This window comes from Corvus hawaiiensis, chromosome Z (assembly GCF_020740725.1).
Source record: "Corvus hawaiiensis isolate bCorHaw1 chromosome Z, bCorHaw1.pri.cur, whole genome shotgun sequence".
In the NCBI taxonomy this organism is placed as follows: Eukaryota; Metazoa; Chordata; class Aves; order Passeriformes; family Corvidae; genus Corvus; species Corvus hawaiiensis.
Window position 1 is genome coordinate 52,955,235 of NC_063255.1, and position 17,894 is coordinate 52,973,128.

The window sequence follows — 17,894 nt, forward strand, 5'->3', positions numbered from 1 at the left end:
AAACACAGAAAACAAGCTCAGCCTGTCTGCTGCACCCTTTTCCAGGGACTTAATGATTTCTTCAGTCTATCATTTAAGCAAATAAGGTGAAATACTTCATTCTCTCATGTTGACGGTGTTTGTACTTCATGTTAAGAAGAGCCACTAAATGGCTTCTGAATCAGCTGTGGTGTATATTTAGTATGTCATTTCTGTAGTTTCAAAGTACTCATGACAACCTATGAGGCACAGAAAATCCTATGAAGCCTCACCAGAAGAAACACTCCCTCGATAACTTTTTTTTTGGTTGACTTTGAAATACAACCATATTCTTCATAATCTCTCATATGAATCTTTTTAACGTTAGCACAGGCAGTTCCAGGATTAATTCTAAGGACAGATGTATTACAATTCTACTTTTTATTTATTCAAATGGTATTAGGTCTTTAATAATAAACCATGCTGATGACATTTGAAGGAAAACAGTGATTTCAGAAATTACTCTTAAGTGAAGAATTTTCATCAAAGCCCCATTTATGAAAAAATCCTATTTAAAGTTATTCAGTCAATGAAATAGTACTTCTGTCACAATCATAGTGGCATTTCACACAGTAAAAACTGGGATGCCACTTTGATTAGCTTTGTTTAGGAGCACTAGTGTCATGTATTGTCTGAAAAGAATGCTCTTTTAAAAATAAAGTCAACAGCATTGCTTCACACCTGCAGAAACACAGAATTACTCCAGACTAAGTTGCAAAAAAGAACTTCAGACACCTTCCAATTATGTATTCAGCATTGGCAAGTCAGCCTCTAGGTCAGTATGAGCAAATTCGCAGCCTTGTCTGAGGTATTTTTGTTTTGTAGTTTATTGTTGCAAATCTTACAGACATTAGCGCTCTGTTAAATAAAGGAATGTAGCACAGTAAATACATCACAACAAAATAACTGGCCAGAAACCCCCTACCCTGTCCCATCCAAAGCAAAAAGCCCACTCTTCTCCCCCCTGTCTCTCCCCCAGATCAAACCAGCACAGCTTCATTAGAGAGGTCAGAGACCTGTGGCAGAAAACATCAGAGTAATTACATTCAGTAGATGTGCAATATCAACATTCCAGGCTCACATATATTTATATATATATTTATATTTATATATAGAGATCATTAAATGTTTACAAAGAACAATATTGTTACAAATACAATACTATGCTTTTCCCAACGCTTTACAATAATTTCTATTCATCCTCTTTACAGAACAATAGTACAACTTCATAGTCTAGGTACGGCGCTAAATATGTACAAGAGATCTCAACCATGTTGCTGTCTTGAGAAATACATTTCTTTTAGAAAAGAAGGAAAGCTAGCAAACTTGGAAATCCAAACAGACTCAAACAAGATTCAAAACAAATGTGAAACTTCTCAAAAATAAAAAAATACAAGGGATGCTTCATCCTTAATGTAAACACTGAAGAGTTAATTAGACTGTATGAAGCAGCAAGGATGAAAGGAAAAGAATTCAGGTCTGTCACTGAAGAAGGAATGTAAACCTTTGAAGGAATGTTCCTTTGCATCTGTTAAAAATCCCCATATCTGATCTATCAAACTGCTGCAACAGTCTAGAGAACAGCCGGCTTTCCCTTTTGAGTTCCATTTTCCTGAAACTCTTTCTGTTTACAGAGTAAAATGGGATTGTTTACAAGGCTGTTCTCAGAAGTGTGCACACACTATGGACCTCTCAGTTTAGAAATCTTATGCACATACTGTAATTGGAAAAATGAGATTTTTTTGCTAAACTCTGGTCCTGCAAGCATTCATTTGCCTAATGTTAAGCACCTGTTTAGGATGAACAGTAACTTCAGACTCCTGGCTGCAAGATTTCCAAAGAAAAAGTCATTTCTTCTCTAAATATATTTGCCTTTTCAGATCTTCATCATTTCCCAGTGAAGTGAGTTAAAGACTTCACCACATGGGCTAGACAGAACCACAGAAAGAAGTGAAGTGGAGCGCATACACACAAGCAGGAACCAGGCTAATTGTGTCTTCAAGAGTTCACTAAGTTTCCTCAGGCAATGTATGGAAAGGCTGCACTGTATATAATCTTCTAAATTGTACATGGTTATATACCATATTTACATTTATTACTATATATATGGAAAGTTCTAGAAAAAAAAGGTTCAAATTACCATAAACCAGGTGTCTACAGTTAAACAATATACTCACAAGCCATTAATTATCATCTTGCATCAGTCAGGCCACAGAGTTAAGTACTAACCTGGAATACTAACACCATTCTCTTGTGCAATCTGCTATTCTGGAGCCTTGGATTAAGTTATATAACAACAAGAAAAGCAGTAAAATCAAGTCATTGTACATTAATTTCAACACTAAAACATATCCCCTTACTACAACAGTTTATGTGCCACTTCATTGTGTCCCTTAAATATCTCCTTCCCACAGAAATACAGTTTATTCTCTCACTCTGATCAGGCTGTGGTTATACACAATTTTAGAAAGCCAAAAAATGGACCTCTGACAAGAGTGCTCAGTGGTTCTCAGCAGTGTTTGCAGCAAGTGCACATGCACACACCCACTTCCATGAATCCCCGTAGCAATGTCTAGGATCATCACTGGACTGCAAGCAACGCTTACATTGCACAGCTTACGTCACAACAAGTGAGAAACAAGTGACCATGAACAACACCGCATTTGCAAAGCAGAAGTGGTGTGTGGCTGTGTGTTGTCTGCTCTTGTTTTCATGTACTGAGCCTTTCCATCATAGTAAAACACAGCACAAACTGTTTCTTTAAAAGAAATCAACATGCTAGCCTGGACTAAACGCATGTTTCAACTTCATTATAAACACCAGTATACAGTCCTGAAAAAAAGCCACTACAGAGAATGTAGAATTCTCTCACTAGGAAGAAAAGCCACTGCTGCTTTTTTATTTTTAACCCTCTTAAAAAAACCAAAGAACCCAACCCAGCCCCCTTTTCCCCTTTTGTCTCTAGCATGCAACTTAGAGCTAATCAAATACAAGATTTCATACATCCCTACAGCTTATCATCTTCATACAAGTGCATATAGTACACACAAATCTCTTGTAAGTGCCATACATATGGGAAAAAAAATCACAACCTAATTATGTAACAAAATAAATAAGTGTATTCTTGCCTCGTCCTTTCCACAGTTACCTATATCATGAACTAAAGAGGAAGTCAATAAAATTAGACAGGTCTTTGGACAAAAATATATGTTAAAACTGGCTCAGAGAACAAAATTACTTAGAACAGTCTGCAGATCTCTTATATTCAAACTTCATAAATAGGAAGCACAATTTAAAAAATGTCTATATACACTGGCACACATGGCTATGTGCACCAAAATCAGAATTAAGAGCCTAGAAAAAGTGTAGCTATTCAGCAAATCCCCTCACTATTTGTCTTGTGGATATTTAAAGATCCTCCCCCCCCACTTCTTTAACCTCTAAAATCAGGAAGGGACTATAAAAGACAAAGCAGAAGAAAACCAGGAGATAGAAACCTGGGGCCAGAGAGAGGGAGGCAGCTGTAAAAAATGCCTCCCAAATTTCTTAGTATGTAGTATTTCTCAGTAATGCAAGTATAATATGTTTCAGGAACTCATGGAGTATTTTTTGGGGTTCTACTATCATGAAGAACTGATGACAGAGGGGAATTAAAAGGTGTGAATTTGGACAATTAATTTTACAACAGCAGCATTTACTGAGTATCTAGAAGCAGGTGATTTTTCCTGAGGGCAAAACCAATCCTTTTGGTATTCTACTTTCCCCACAGACACAAACCTTTAGTACTGAGCTTAGTGCCTGTGGGAAAATAGGGCAAGAAAAGCAAAGTGACATGCAAGATATCCAAGAGAGCACTTTGTACCCTATACTTCTATCTGTTTGGTAAAGACATCTTTCATTCAGCAACATCTAATTTACTCAGTTTGTAAAATTATAGCCACAAAAATAAAATTGATTATATAGCATGAAATAGAGCCATCTGAGAATACTGCTGTAAACTACGCTGCTGTTGTTTACCTTTTTTACATGTGGAGCTGTATGAAGTTTCACTTGTAAAAAGATGCAGCCAAAATAGTTCCATAGATATATTTTGCCCTTTACCAAAATGCAGGAAAATTGTGGGAAGGAGAGGAAAAAGGGATGGAGGAGAGAGCAACAGTGTATTTGTGTCTGTGAAGTGGGGAGAGAGAAAGAAATGTCTCTGCAGACACAGAAATGCAGCACTAGAGAGACAAGCACTAATGAGGAAAAACATCTTCCATGCACACTGTGGTGGTGAGGTGTCAGCTTCAGATGTAAACTGGTTGCTCTTGTGCAGTCAACAGTCTGTACATGGCAGCTGGCATAGTCTTCATGTGAATCTAGAGGAAATAAGCCAAGTTAATCATGTTCCTAAACATGCATACCTCATGTGAAGGACCCAGATAAGGGCATACAAGGCAAAAAAAAGGTAAAACTTGAGAGTTTTCATACCCTTATTATAGTATTGTAGGTGATGATTTTATGAAATAACGTTTAGTATTGATGAACCATCTAAAATTGGGAACACTTCATATTTTCCGGGTAGGGTTCTTCTAAAGCATAGAACTATGGGCCAAATAATGAAAGAAATAGTGTGCAGGCTTGCTCTCACTTCAGCTTTTTGGATTTAATTAGCAACAGACCAATAGATGTAGAACCACAGAATTATGGAACAGTTTGAAAGGGAAGGGACCTTTGAAGATCATCTAGTCCAAACTGCCTTGTTGCAGCTATTGACATTTTTCACTAGACCAGGTTGTGTTCAGAGCCCCATCCAACCTGGCCTTGAACACTTCCAGGGATGAGGCATCCACAGGTACTCTGGTCAACCTGTGCCAGTGGCTCACCAACCTTATAGTGAAGGATTTCTTCCTATGCCTGATCTAAATCTACCTTCTTTCACTTTGAAACCATTTCCTATTGTTCTGCACTGGAGACCTTGGTAAAAGTCTCTCCAGTTTTCTTAGAAGCCCCCTTTAGACATTCAAAGGCTGCTGTCAGGTCTCCCTGGAGCCCTCTCTTCTCCAGGCTGAACAACCAAACCTCTCTCAGCCTTTTCTCACAGGAGAGGTGCTTCAGCCCTCTGACCCTTTTCATGGCCTCCATCTGTACCTGCTCAAGCACGTTCATGCCTTATTGAGGACCCTAGAACTGTACACGCAGCACTCCAGGTGGGGCCTCACAAGAGCAGAATACAAAGGGAAAATCACCTCCCTTTCCCTGCTAGCCACACTGTTTTTGAAGCAGCCCAGGATACAGCTGGCTTTTTGGGCTGCAAGTGCCCATTCCTGGTTCATGTCCAACTTTCCTTCCACCAAGTTCCTCTCTGCAGGGCTGTTCTCAATCCCACTACTGATGTTGGAGATTGCCCAGACTCAGATGCAGGAACTTGCACTTGGTCTTGTTGATCTTCACAAGGGTTACATGGGCCACTTTTCTAGCCTGTTCAGATCCCTCTAATGGCATCCCTTTCCTTAAACATTGCTGATCTTGATGTCACCTTCAAACTTGCTGAGAGTGCAACTCGATCCCTGTCTATGTCACTGACAAAGACATGACAGAGTACTGGTCCCAGTACGGTCCCTTGAAGGACACTGCTCATTATTGGTTTTCACTGGTTGTTACTGGTAACAGCAATGAACTGTGCTATACTGCCTAGACACATTGCTGGTTCTTACCTCACCAACAGCATTTGAGAGGATGTGAACAATTTTCTCATGCGGTGTTGCTACAACGCTCTGCCCATTGATTTCAATGATCCGATGGCCAACACGCACACCTCCTCGCTCTGCTATGCCTCCTCTCATAAGGCTACAGATCTGGAAGGGAAAGCACAAGTTTATCACAGGCTGGATATGAAACAGAGACTTTTGATTACCCATTTTTGCCTGCAAGCTATGAGTCAACATTTAAACACAGAGACTTGCAACAAATTCTACGAGGCTGACTCAAAGCAAAATTTGTTAGTGACAAGTAACTAATGGATATTCTCTTCCAAGAGCAGAACAAACTTTCAGAAAAGGCTGTTTGTTTTTTTTACATTACATGTCTTATAGTTTGGAAATTTATGAGTGTATGAAGAACCTCAATTTAATGATGTTCATTAGGCAGATGCCTTACAACAAAAAGGATCAAGAACAGGCTTTTTCTTTTGAGATCATGCAATGGCTTTGTTAAAGACATGTATGATGCATGCTGAAAGCAGACTCTTCCACACATTTTTGGCTTTTTAAGCTGAAATAACTTTTTTGTTCCTCTGGATGACTCTTAAAGTTGTGAAGTAAGTAGAGTCAAAGACAAAGAGTAACTCTTATTAACCCAGCTTTTGTATCTTAGACTTAACAAATGCAAAATCTTGCTTGCTGTAAGGGAGAAAATAGTAGCTTCCCTCTTCTCACACTGAAACTTAGCCACAAATGGAGAGGAAGTTTCATGTATGTTAAAGCTTGATCAGAAAGTGTGGAAGCTACTTACAATCCCATTCTGCACACTGAAGCCCAACTGATATCTGAGGTCTGGTCTTCTGATCAAGACTGTGGTTACTGGAGGACATCTAACTATGTTCAGTTTAACCCGGGCTTGGTTTTTCAAACCCTGAAAAAAAACCCCCAAATTGAGAGTTAAACATTTAACATAAGCCAGAAAAAAAAAAAGTGTTAAAACATTGACATGGGAACAACACTGAATAAATAGATCTTTGTAGGCATTGTACCAGAATGTGATCACTGAATGCCAGACACAAGTATCAGAATATTCAGTGAAATGAATGATAAAACATCAAATTTTTCTTGCCAAAAAGCTGGCATAGTTGTTTTAGGAAAACTAGATGCCTGTTGGCAGTTTCTTCATTTGATAACAGAAATCATGCATAAAAGGAATATTGAACAGGTCCGTGCAGCTCACCAAAAAAGTCAATGACTTTTAAATAAGTAGCTAAGATCATTACAAAAAAGTTGCTTCCCTAATGAAATATATTAAATTCTGTCAAGCAAACAGCAGGTCCTGCTTGTGTCATCCTTGTATAAGCAGTGCTCATAATTGCCATTATTCACAGAATCACAAGATGGGTCGGGTTGGAAAGAACCACTCTGGGTCATCTGGTCCAACCTCCCTGATCAAGCAGGGTCATCCCAGAGCACATTGCACAGGATTGTGTCCAGATGGTTCCTGAATATTTCCCATGAGGGAGACTCTACACCATCTCTGGGCAATCTGTGCCAGTGCATGGTCCCTTTATGTTCTCATGGAACTTCCTCTGCATCAGTTTCTGCCCTTTGCCTCTTGTCCTATTGCTCAGCACCACCAAGAAGAGCCTGGTCCATCCTCTTGGCACCCTCCCTTCAGGTACCTGCAGACACTGGTAAGGCCCCTCTCATCTGTCTCTTCCTGAGGCTGAATGGGCCCAACTCCCAGCCTTCTTTTCTCATAAGGAGATGCTCCAGTCCCTAAATCATCTTCATAGTGCTCCAAAGGACCCAGCTGCTCCTGGAGCTCCATGTCCCACTTGTACTGAGGAGCCCAGAGCTGGACACAGCACTCCAGATGTGCCTCACCAGGGCTGAGCAGAGGGGCAGGATCACCTCCGTCGAGCTGCTGGCAACGTTCTTCCTAATGCACTCCAGGATACCATTGGCCTTCTTGGCCACAAGGACACACTGATGGCTCATGAATAGATTGTTGTCCACCAGGATCCCCATGTCCTTCTCCACAGAGCTGCTTTCCAATAGGTCACCCAGCCTGGACGGGTGCATGGAGTTGTTCCTCCCCGGGTGCAGGATCCTGCATTTGCCCGTGCTGAATTTCAGAAGGTTCCTCTCTGCCCATCTCTCCGGCCTGTTGAGGTCCCTCTGAAGGGCTGCACAGCACTTGGGTATTGGCCACTCCTCCTGGCTTGGAGAAATCAGTGAACTTGCTGAGGAGGCATCTGCCCCTTCATCGAAGACATTGATGAGTAAGTTAAAAATATGGGACCAGTATTGAACCTTGGGGGGACACTGCTAGCTACAGGCCTCCGACCTGATCCTGTGCCACTGATTATGACCTTCTGGGATCTGCCATTCACCAGTTCTCAATCCATCTCACTGCCCACTAACCCAGTCCACACTCCCTGAGTTTGTCTATGAGGATGTTGTGAGAGACAGTGTGGAAAACCTTGCAGAAGTCGGGTTAGACAACATCCACTGCTCTCTCCTCATCCATCCAGGTGGTTGTTCTATGGTAGAAAACAATGAGTATAGTCAAGCATGATTTACCTTTAGTGAATCCATGCTGACTACTGCTGATCACCTTACTGTCATTCATGTGGATAGAGACTGCCTCCAGAATGAGGTGTTCCATCACCTTTCCAGGGACTGAGGTGAGGCTGACCGGACAGTAGTTCTCTGGTTCTCTTTCTTGCCCTTTTTGAAGACCAGGGTGACATTTGCTTTCTCCAGTCCTCAGGCACATCCCCAGATTGCCATGACCTTTCAAAGATGATGGCCAGGACCTTTACAGTGATGTCTGCCAGCTCTCTCAGCACTTATAGATGCATCGTATCAGGGCCCATGGACACGTGGATTTTGAGTTTACCTAGGTGTTCTCTAACCCTATCCTCTTGGATCAAGGGAATATATTCCTTCCAACATTCCTTTACCCTGATCTCCCTGATCAGAGATTCCTGAGGACTGGTCTTGACAGGGAACACCAATCCAAAGGCAGTGCTCAGTAACTCTGCCTCATCTGTGTCCTCTGTTACCAGGGTGCCCCCTCCATTTAGTAAAAGGTCCACATTATCCTTTGTTTTCCTTTTCTTATTGATGTATCTGAAGAAGCCCATCTTGTTTTCCTTGACATACTTGGTCAGATTTAATTCTAAATGAGCCTTGGCCTTCCTTGTCTCATCTCTCCTTACTCTGACAACTTCCGTATATTAATTCCAAGAAGCCTGACCCTGCTTCCCTCTTCTGCATATTTCCTGCTTATGCTTTAGTAATGACAGGAGTTCTTCATTCATCCATGCAGGTCTCTTGACCCCTTTGTCTGACTTCTTGCTCATTGGGATGCATTGTTCTTGAGCCTGGAGGAAGTAATCCTTGAATATCAACCTTCCCTGCAGGACCTCTTCCCATGGGATTCTGTCAAGATCGCTAAAGAGGCTAAAATTAGCTCTCCTGAAGCCCATGGTTGCAATTTTACTTGCTCACAGGCTGGCCCCAATCTTCACACCTCCGCCTTTCCTGTTTGTTAGGATGAGGTCAAGTAGCACACCCATTCCCTGTGGGATCCTCCACCATCTGTGACTGGAAGTTGTCATCAGTGCTTTCCAGGAGCCTCATGGATTGCTTGTGCTTTGCTGTGTAGGTCCTCCAGATGTCAGGGTAGTTAAAGTCCCCCACAAGAACCAGGGCCTGTGACTTTGAGGCTGCTTCAAGCTGCCTGTAGAAGGCCTCATCCACCTCTTGATCAGGCATCCTGCAGCACAAACCCACAGGTGTCACCATTACCAGTCTGCCCTTTTATCCTATCCCGTAAGCTCATCATCTACCCCAAGACAGAGCTTGATACATTCCAAGTACTCTTCCTCTTGTCTAGATGAGTTATATCACACTCACCATAAACTGCTTGCTACCAGAACAAAGCTGAAGGAGAAAAATTTGTTGTTACTGTCAGGTTGGTATATTGCCCGAAGAGGCTGTGGACTGTCCAGTCTTGGAGTTATGTAAATCCTAGTGGGCACAGCCCTAAGAAGCCTGCTCTACTTTGAACCAATGTGTTGATCTAGACTAGCTACAGGCATGACTGCCAGACTCAGAGATTGTGTTCATACGGCTCCGTGAAAACAAAAATGTAATAAACCGCAAATAAATGCAATAAGACCCCTTGTACAACTTCAGGTATTCAGGGCTCTTGGAGATTGTTAAGACAGATTTTTGAAATGCCTCATTCACACAAAGTATTAGCTGTAAGTCCATACAAAAATAAAATCCACATAAACAAAACACTTTCTAAAAAATACAGCAACTTCCAGCTCCCTTAATTAAACACCTGCCAATTTCAGTATCCGCTTCTGAATTTCTTTTATATGTACAGTTGAAATCTAGGTCCCACTGCAATCAAGGTGTCAGACACTGACACAATGATTAATTCTGGAAAGTAATTCCTACTATAGCTAAGATAATGCACTGAAGTCTCTACATACAGTTTATTGCTGCCAATTCTGTTGAGCTGAGCTCCAGATTCAGCAGTGACTTGAGTACTAAACTGGCATCCTGGCAGGATGAACTACCTGGAAGTGTGTTTTCTTGTCAGTGCCTTAAATTGGACGCAATCAACTTTGGGTGCAAACAGCTGCCCTCACTTCCACACAGTGCTGACCTCAGCTTGGCTCATTCTCCGAGGTGGCTCCAAGAGAATGAATGGGCGTCTGAACACAAAATGACAAAGCTCATGGCTGTGGCAACTGCCTGTACTCCAACTCTCAGGAGAAAGAAGGTCCACCTCTTCCATGACTACGGACTCCTCTACTCTGGTGAGGAATTAGCAGTGCATCTCACATGCTCAAGGAGCATGCGCTTTCTGTAGGCAGGTCTCAACAGCAACACACACTGTAGAGGACAGGGATTTATCAACCTGAACTACGCTGTGGGTATGATGAAAAGTCTAAGGGGCTTTTGCCTCAATGTTCTACTCCTGAAGGGTAGGAGTCATGCAGAGTACTGGGGATGCCCATTTCTGTGAGGAATTTAGGTGTCTAACTTTAGTCATCTGAATTCACTCAGGGTACATGCCCTGAACAGACTTGGTATCATCATGCTCTTATTTCCCTGATGAATGTGCAAATTAGTAATACGTATTCCTTGGGGAAAAAAAGTAATGTGGTCCCTAACAAAAATTCTTTTAATTTTACAGAAAGTGCATATATTTCATAAATAGCTAATCTTCAGTAGTATGCACACTGGTAACATAAACTGATCAGAAACAACAACAACAAAAAGTGTATTTTGACGACCTTTGTTTGTCTAGTTCCTGAGTGTGCTTCTGATAGTAGCCAGCACCAGACACTTCTGCAAAAGATGCAAGTAGCATAATCCTATTAGGGAATAGCCACAACATGCGGAAAGCTTCTTCCAAGCTCTGTCAGTTTTCAAAAGGTTTATGGCAAATTAGGAGCAGAGATTACATCCATAATATTGAGTTATCTTGTTTGAAGTGCTTGTGACATATGTTTATCCACACAATATTATCATCTTTTAATAAGACTCTTTCCAGCACGCTAAGGAAATCTGAAATCTGGAATATTTCTACCACATTTAATGATCTGCACTTAGATCTCTCATATATATATATATATATACATATATATATATATATATATATATATATACATATATATATATATATATATATATATATATATACTTGTTTCCAGAAGTGCTATATGAATAACTGCAGATGTGAGGTTATGCAGATCTGCAAACATACAGATTATCTTCTCTTTGGAAAGACAAAAAGAAAAAAGGCTGGCAGTTCATGTGGAAACTGTGGTAAGTATCAGTGAAGAAGAGAAAGGTCTGCAGAAGCCGGAAACAGCAAAGCTGGTTGGTTCTGTACTGAGAAAGTACTGGTGAGCACAACAAAAACTCCATCTGAATAAGAGACGTATAACTTATCACAGTTCTAGAAATAAAAATGATGTGGGATAGGAAATAATCACAAAGAGCCTAAATTTGCAGGGAGTTTTGTTTAGACGATGCTGGCACAAAGATATTTAATACGATTTTTTCTTCTTCCTTTCTTTACAGATGTAGGACTGTTCCTGTCATATTTTCAGTATGTCACACAGGCTATCATTTCTACTCACTGAATCTAAAGTGATTGGTTCAGTGACTCATGCATCTATTAATTAACAGAACACAATATTAACATTTTGGGAAGCCTGAATGGGAAGTCTTTACAATAAAAATTTTTGTTCAAGTATTAAGAGATAATCCATGAAGAAAAAAAAGAAGAATTCACTTTGTACTTTTTTTACTTGGCAAATTTACCTTGTAAATGGAAAATCTACTTTGCAATTTAAAAAAATACAAAATGAAAAAAGAAATTTACATAATACAACTTGTTACCAAAAAGTTCCCTAAATGAATAAGTAAGTTTAACAGGTATATTCCTAAAAATCAGAGAAGAATGTCTGTATAATATACCACCAGCATTGCATTATGTGTCTGCATGTGATGATCTGCAGAGCTAGGCAGGACCATTTCAAAAAATAACTAATTTCATACAGCTTTGTCTCAAACACACTCTAGTGACAAATCCCTCCTGTTCTTTAAACTTTGATGTTCAAATACTTATTCCTTTATGTGCTATAGCTGCCCCAAGCACTGTTCAGTTCCAGATGACCTGCAAGCTTTTCCCAGTCACATACTTTTCTGAAAACTAGAAGAAAGCTCTTCTAATTAAAATATCCCATTTATCCAAGTGAAGCACTACACTTTCAAATAACTTGGACAAAGATGCCACAGAGGGTATTCTTTAAGCCAAAGTTTAAAGCTTTAAGAATAGGTATAAACAAGCAAACAAAAAAAGCATTTGCTCTATTTCATCCAAATACTAAGAGGTATTGACAGCTAATGACAGCTAATATGGCCTATGACAATATTAGGCACCTGCGCCTCCCTTTGTGACATAAAATTTCAAATGTGTATCTGGTAATACCTTCTTTCTGAACAAAATATTCCCTTGTGAAGTTGTGCACAGAGCCCTTGTCTATGCAAGTAAATAGCACAGCACTCTGGAATGGCACTGGATGTTGTCAATCCAAACTTCATCAAGACTTTTGATGCTGTCTCTCATGATAACCTCACAGCCAAGCTCAGGAAGTGAATGGTGAGGTGGATTAAGAAGTGGCTGAATGGCAGAGCTCAGAGGGTTGGGAGCAGGGGCACAGGTTTATGTGGATACACGTAGCTAGCAGTGTCCCCCCAAGGTTCAATACTGGGCCCAATCTTTCTTAACTTATCATCAGAGATGGAATGCTTCCTGAGCAAGTTTGCTGACGACACAAAGCTGGGAGGAGTGGCCGATACCCAAGCGCTGTGCAGCCCTTCAGAGGGATGTTGGCAAGCAGGAGGGATGTGCAGAGACGAACCTTCTGAAATTGAACAAGGGCAAATGCAGGATCCTGTACCTGGGGAGGAATAACCCCAGGCCTCAGCATAAGATGTCCATGAGCCAGCCGCACCCTTGTAGCCAAGAAGGCTGACGATATCCTGGGGTGCATTACGAAAAGCACTGCCAGCAGATTCAGGGAGGTGATCCTGCTCCTCTACTCAGCCCTGGTGAGGCACATCTGGAGTGCTGTGTCCTGCTCTGGGCTCCTCAGGACAACAGATACATGGAGCTCCTGGTGGAAGCAAGTCCAGTGAAGGGCTAAGAATATGATTAGGGGATTGGAGCACTTCATTTATGAGGAAAAGGCTGACAGTTGGACTCAATGACCTTAGAGGTCTTTTCCAGCCTAAAAAATGCCACAGTTCTGTGGAAGGCTGGGGGAGCTGGCCCTGTTCAGTGTCGAGAAGAGACAACTGAGAGGGGAAGAGGAGAACTCCTCAATGTATACAGGTATCTGGGGGGAGGATGTCAAGAGGCTACAGTCAGGCTCTTCTTCATGGTGCAGAGCAATAGGATGAAAGGCAAAAGGCCAATGCTGGAACACAGGAAGTTCCACCTAAACATGAGGAAGAATTTCTTTCCTGTGAGGGTGACTGAGCATAGGAGCAGATTTTCAGAGAGGCTTGATGGCCCTTCTCTGGACATATTCAAAAGACATCAATACACAATCCTGAGTAATGTGCTCTAGGGAATCCTGCTGGAGCAGGGAGGTTGGATTAGATGACTTTCAGCAGTCCCTCCCAAATTTACCCATTCTGTCGTCCTGTGTGGAGTCAGAAAATTGGTGTAGCATAACTCACATTGATTTTTAAGATCATGAAATGGAAAGTGCTATGCAAACATTTGGTAAGAATTTATTTAAGAGTTTTTTACCTTCTGCTCTTCAATTATGTCACCCTTTAAAAATGTGTAGCTTCCAGAAACATTTTCCCTACCTTTATAATGCTCTGACATGTTGAGAGTGGCAAACCAACCAAGCTGGTCCCATTGATTGACATGATCTGGTCCCCAATGTTCAGCTTCCCAGACTTCTCTGCCGGTCCTCCATGCATCATATTGGCTATGATTACTGTAGGCAAAATGGATCCCCAGCCAGACTCCACAATCACCACACCTAGGATTTCTCCCTTTTGCTTTTCAATGTAAACCTGTGTAATAAGAAAAACTGTTTAAAAAAATAGTTTCTTTCACACCCAGGGAACTGACTAATATCACCCCCCTCCAAACATTCAAAAACCAACAAACATGCCCCTCTTTATTTGCAACCTGCCTTCCTAATTCAAAGGCAAAAAAAAAAAATAGGGTACATGTTTTACTACTTTTCATTTGTAGTCAAACATTAAATGATCAACACTACACAATATAGACTTGGTGCAAAACACCCCTCAGATGTCATTTCTGTATATAAGCAGAAGAAGTTGCAGTGAAGGAAAGCCTGGTGCCATGGGCTTTGGTGGACAAAGCTAAATAGGAAGAGATTGCAAGAGTTTATGACTGTGGGCTGGAAAACCATTACCTGTGTGTTCCATTTGCACACTGGTTCATTTTTATTAAGCAAGCTGCAAAGCCTTCTGGCACACAGAATTATTTAAAACCTAGAATCAGTCACTTTCCCAAATACCCATGCCTCTACAAATTTTACGTTGTTTACTGTAATTTTTTTTTATTGTATTAATCTGTTAATCTGCTTTAAGATCACTTTCAAACATCTCTGAAAATTGTTTGGTAAAAAGAACACAAACAGATGGTAAATCACTTGGCTGCTGTTAAATTTGGGGTTCACTGTTTGCCTTTGAAACAGAACTGATGACAGGGTGTCCTATTAGGAAGGATATTCTAGACTAACTAAAATGATTTATAGGAAGTATTAATGGTTTTTTTATTTCTGCCAACACATGCCTGCAACTGATAAAGAGCAGCTTAATACTGTTGTGGAAAAAAAATGAGACATACGTCTTTGCAATTTTCAGATTTGGAGAAGTGAATCAGGTCATCATTGTACATGTCCTGGGTATTAAGCAAGTCGCTATATTCCTTCTGGCTAAGGTCTTCTGGGTTGATTCCATTTGCCCTCAGAAATTCTTGGTAGGCCACACTAAATGCTTGACCTATGGACTGTGCAATCAGCTGCGCCTGTAGCAGTTCCCAGAGAAGGGAAAAGAAAAGAAAAAAGTGAAACATTCTGATGATCATGCCCACTGACACTTTCTGTTACAATCACACTGTAAAATGGATCATCAAGTTGATGAACCTACAAGTTACTGCAATCCAGTGTAAAAAAATATTTGTGCCTTACAAATTAATTCAAAAGACCCACAAAATGTCAACACATTCACCTCTGCCATGAACCTATGCCGGTAAGCAATTATATATTACAAATATGAGAAAGAAAGCCATCCTTTCACAGGTAAGAACTGCTAAAAAAAGGGTAAAGGTATAGCCACTACAGTGACTGTGGCTTGCACCTACAATTCTTCCCACACATGCAGCTCCCAAATGGTTCTCCCTTCTATGGAGATGCCATTCTCTGACAAGCCAGCAGTGGAAATGAAAGGGTAAAAAGCATATTTCCAACTTTTCTTACCATCCTTTAGAACCATCATACTGATAGTGACTACTCCTATCACAGTCTCAGACAAAAAAGGAAAAGGGCAGCAACTAGTGACCAGAACAAACCCTTGTAGTAACTGGAAATGGTCATATGCATCTCCTTTTTCACCCTGCTACCCCCTTCAGCCTCTCTCCTCTACACTTATTTCGCCCCTTCCAACTTGCATGATCTTGCCAGTTCTCTGCCTCTTTCCTACTCATTCTGTCCTTTGTAGGCACCCTCTTGGACCTGCAGCTTTCCATAGTCCTCTCTGCACCCAAAGCCACCAAATTCACCACTCACTACACTGCATTGTGCCCACCATGAGCTGTTTTACTTCTGCAGCTGTGGGAGAGAAACTGGGCAGCAGGCAGACGTGGGGAAAGCTGTGTGCCAAGCAAGGCCATAGGGATGCCTGCCTCTGAGATGGCAATCATGGTCAGGCAGGTAATGGGCAGGAGAGGAAAAACACAGCATGGTGCAGAGTACTGCAGTGTATAGGTGGAGCAATTCGTGCAGTGAGCACTATGTAGTGCACAGGAGTTGGCTGTGATGTGCACTGAAACACAGTGCTGGCTGTGGCAAAGGCAGGGAAGAGACAGGGAGAGCTCCACAGCTGACAAGGGAGACCTGGCAGAGTGCTGGTAATGAATGAATGCTGCTCAGGTGTACTTTTAGGCAGTCTGATGGCCATATTTAAAGTCCAGTTTGGTCCCTAATAAAGGAAAGATTCCTAACCCTGAAATAAAAATTTTACTGTATCTTAACAGTTCAAACCAGCACTAAACCCGCTGATGAGAACAGCATGATTACTGGTGCTGAAAAAGACTGATATGTAGACTGGCAATATGTAACCAAAGCTCAGATCAATATAATTTTGACAGCAAGAACAAGACAGGAAAAAAATGGGAAAACTGCACCTCCATAACTCAGTAACCTAAGTGAGGAATGCAGACTTCACATTCATACACATGTATCTTCACTCCAGGAAGAGATTAGCTCCCATTCAGACACCCAGCATTTGGACACATCACTAAGGTTCAACAAGATACTGCTCTAAATACAGTTGAAAATCTAGTGCTGTCCTCCTTAGACAAAGACTCATCCAAGCAGAGACATATTCTGGCCAACACCCACTCACAGGCTTACAGCTTCTGTCTCACTTACTGGGAGATTTTGTCAAGTACCCAGCTGTCCCAGAAAAAGAAAAGACAAGTTTTATAATATAAACAGGCTGCATTACTTCACTGGAGGTACAAAATCTTTGAAGTTGCCATTTCCTTGCTGCTAACACGGCGCTACAATGCTTCCATTCTGACCGTTAGTCACTTGGGTATTTGAGATAAATTTTGCAAGTTATCTGTGAGCTATACACCCATGACCAAGGAGAGTTGATACAATCTGCCATTTCTCAGCATATTTTCCCCATCAATGAGCAATGCTTTAATTGGATCTACAGGATTGGATTTTAGATCTATTGGATCTACATTGGATTTTACAGCCCAGTTGGATCTACAGGCATAGAGAGGTTCACATACGACACAATATCGGCTGATTCAAACAAAACTTAGATTGGGAAGGTCAGATTTTAGCTAGCCAAAGTATTAACAGCAGCCTAGTGTCTTGGGGTGACTTTATGATGTGTATCCCCTATCGCTGCTCTATGCCCAGAAATTAACTTTGCGCCTTTCTGTGCCTTTAAACTGAGCCTGAGAGGGGAGAGAGAAAAAACCGAGTGAACTTTTCAAAGCAGTTGTTCAAGGACACAGACACACACTCCTCTGCTTCTGCAGCAGCAAGAGCGGAGGAAGCGCCCTGCTTGCTTTTCCGCCAGCTTTCGGCTCCTCTTCTCTGGAGGGAGACACAGAGTTGAACTTTGTTTTCCTGGGACTTCGGTTTGTTTTTCCCTTCTTCTCTTCTGGACTGTTTCAACATCAGAACACATCAGGAGAATTTCCCACCAAAGCCCCGGAGGTGGGCCCACGACCCAGCTCCAAGGAGGAGGAGGAGAGAGACTACATATACAGAAGGACTCTGAATTTTCCCAGGTTTCTCTCCACAGTGAGAGGTTTTATTATTTAGCATTATTATCCTTTTCCTGTGTGTTTGTTAA

General features: G+C 41.4%; 1 protein-coding gene across 3 annotated transcripts in view; it reads right to left on the bottom strand.

Annotated features, from left to right (window-relative positions):
* Positions 1–827: 827 nt before the first annotated feature.
* APBA1 (amyloid beta precursor protein binding family A member 1) overlaps positions 828–17,894 on the bottom strand; it is an 89,826-nt gene continuing 72,759 nt past the window's right edge. For all 3 annotated transcript variants that reach the window (XM_048290881.1, XM_048290879.1, XM_048290880.1), the window contains 5 exons: positions 15,145–15,324; positions 14,127–14,339; positions 6,514–6,633; positions 5,718–5,858; positions 828–4,379 (listed from right to left, as the gene is read on the bottom strand). In XM_048290881.1, coding sequence (XP_048146838.1) covers positions 4,308–4,379; positions 5,718–5,858; positions 6,514–6,633; positions 14,127–14,339; positions 15,145–15,324 — 726 coding nt within the window. In that variant the 3' untranslated portion in view covers positions 828–4,307. The remainder of the gene's footprint in view (positions 4,380–5,717; positions 5,859–6,513; positions 6,634–14,126; positions 14,340–15,144; positions 15,325–17,894) is intronic.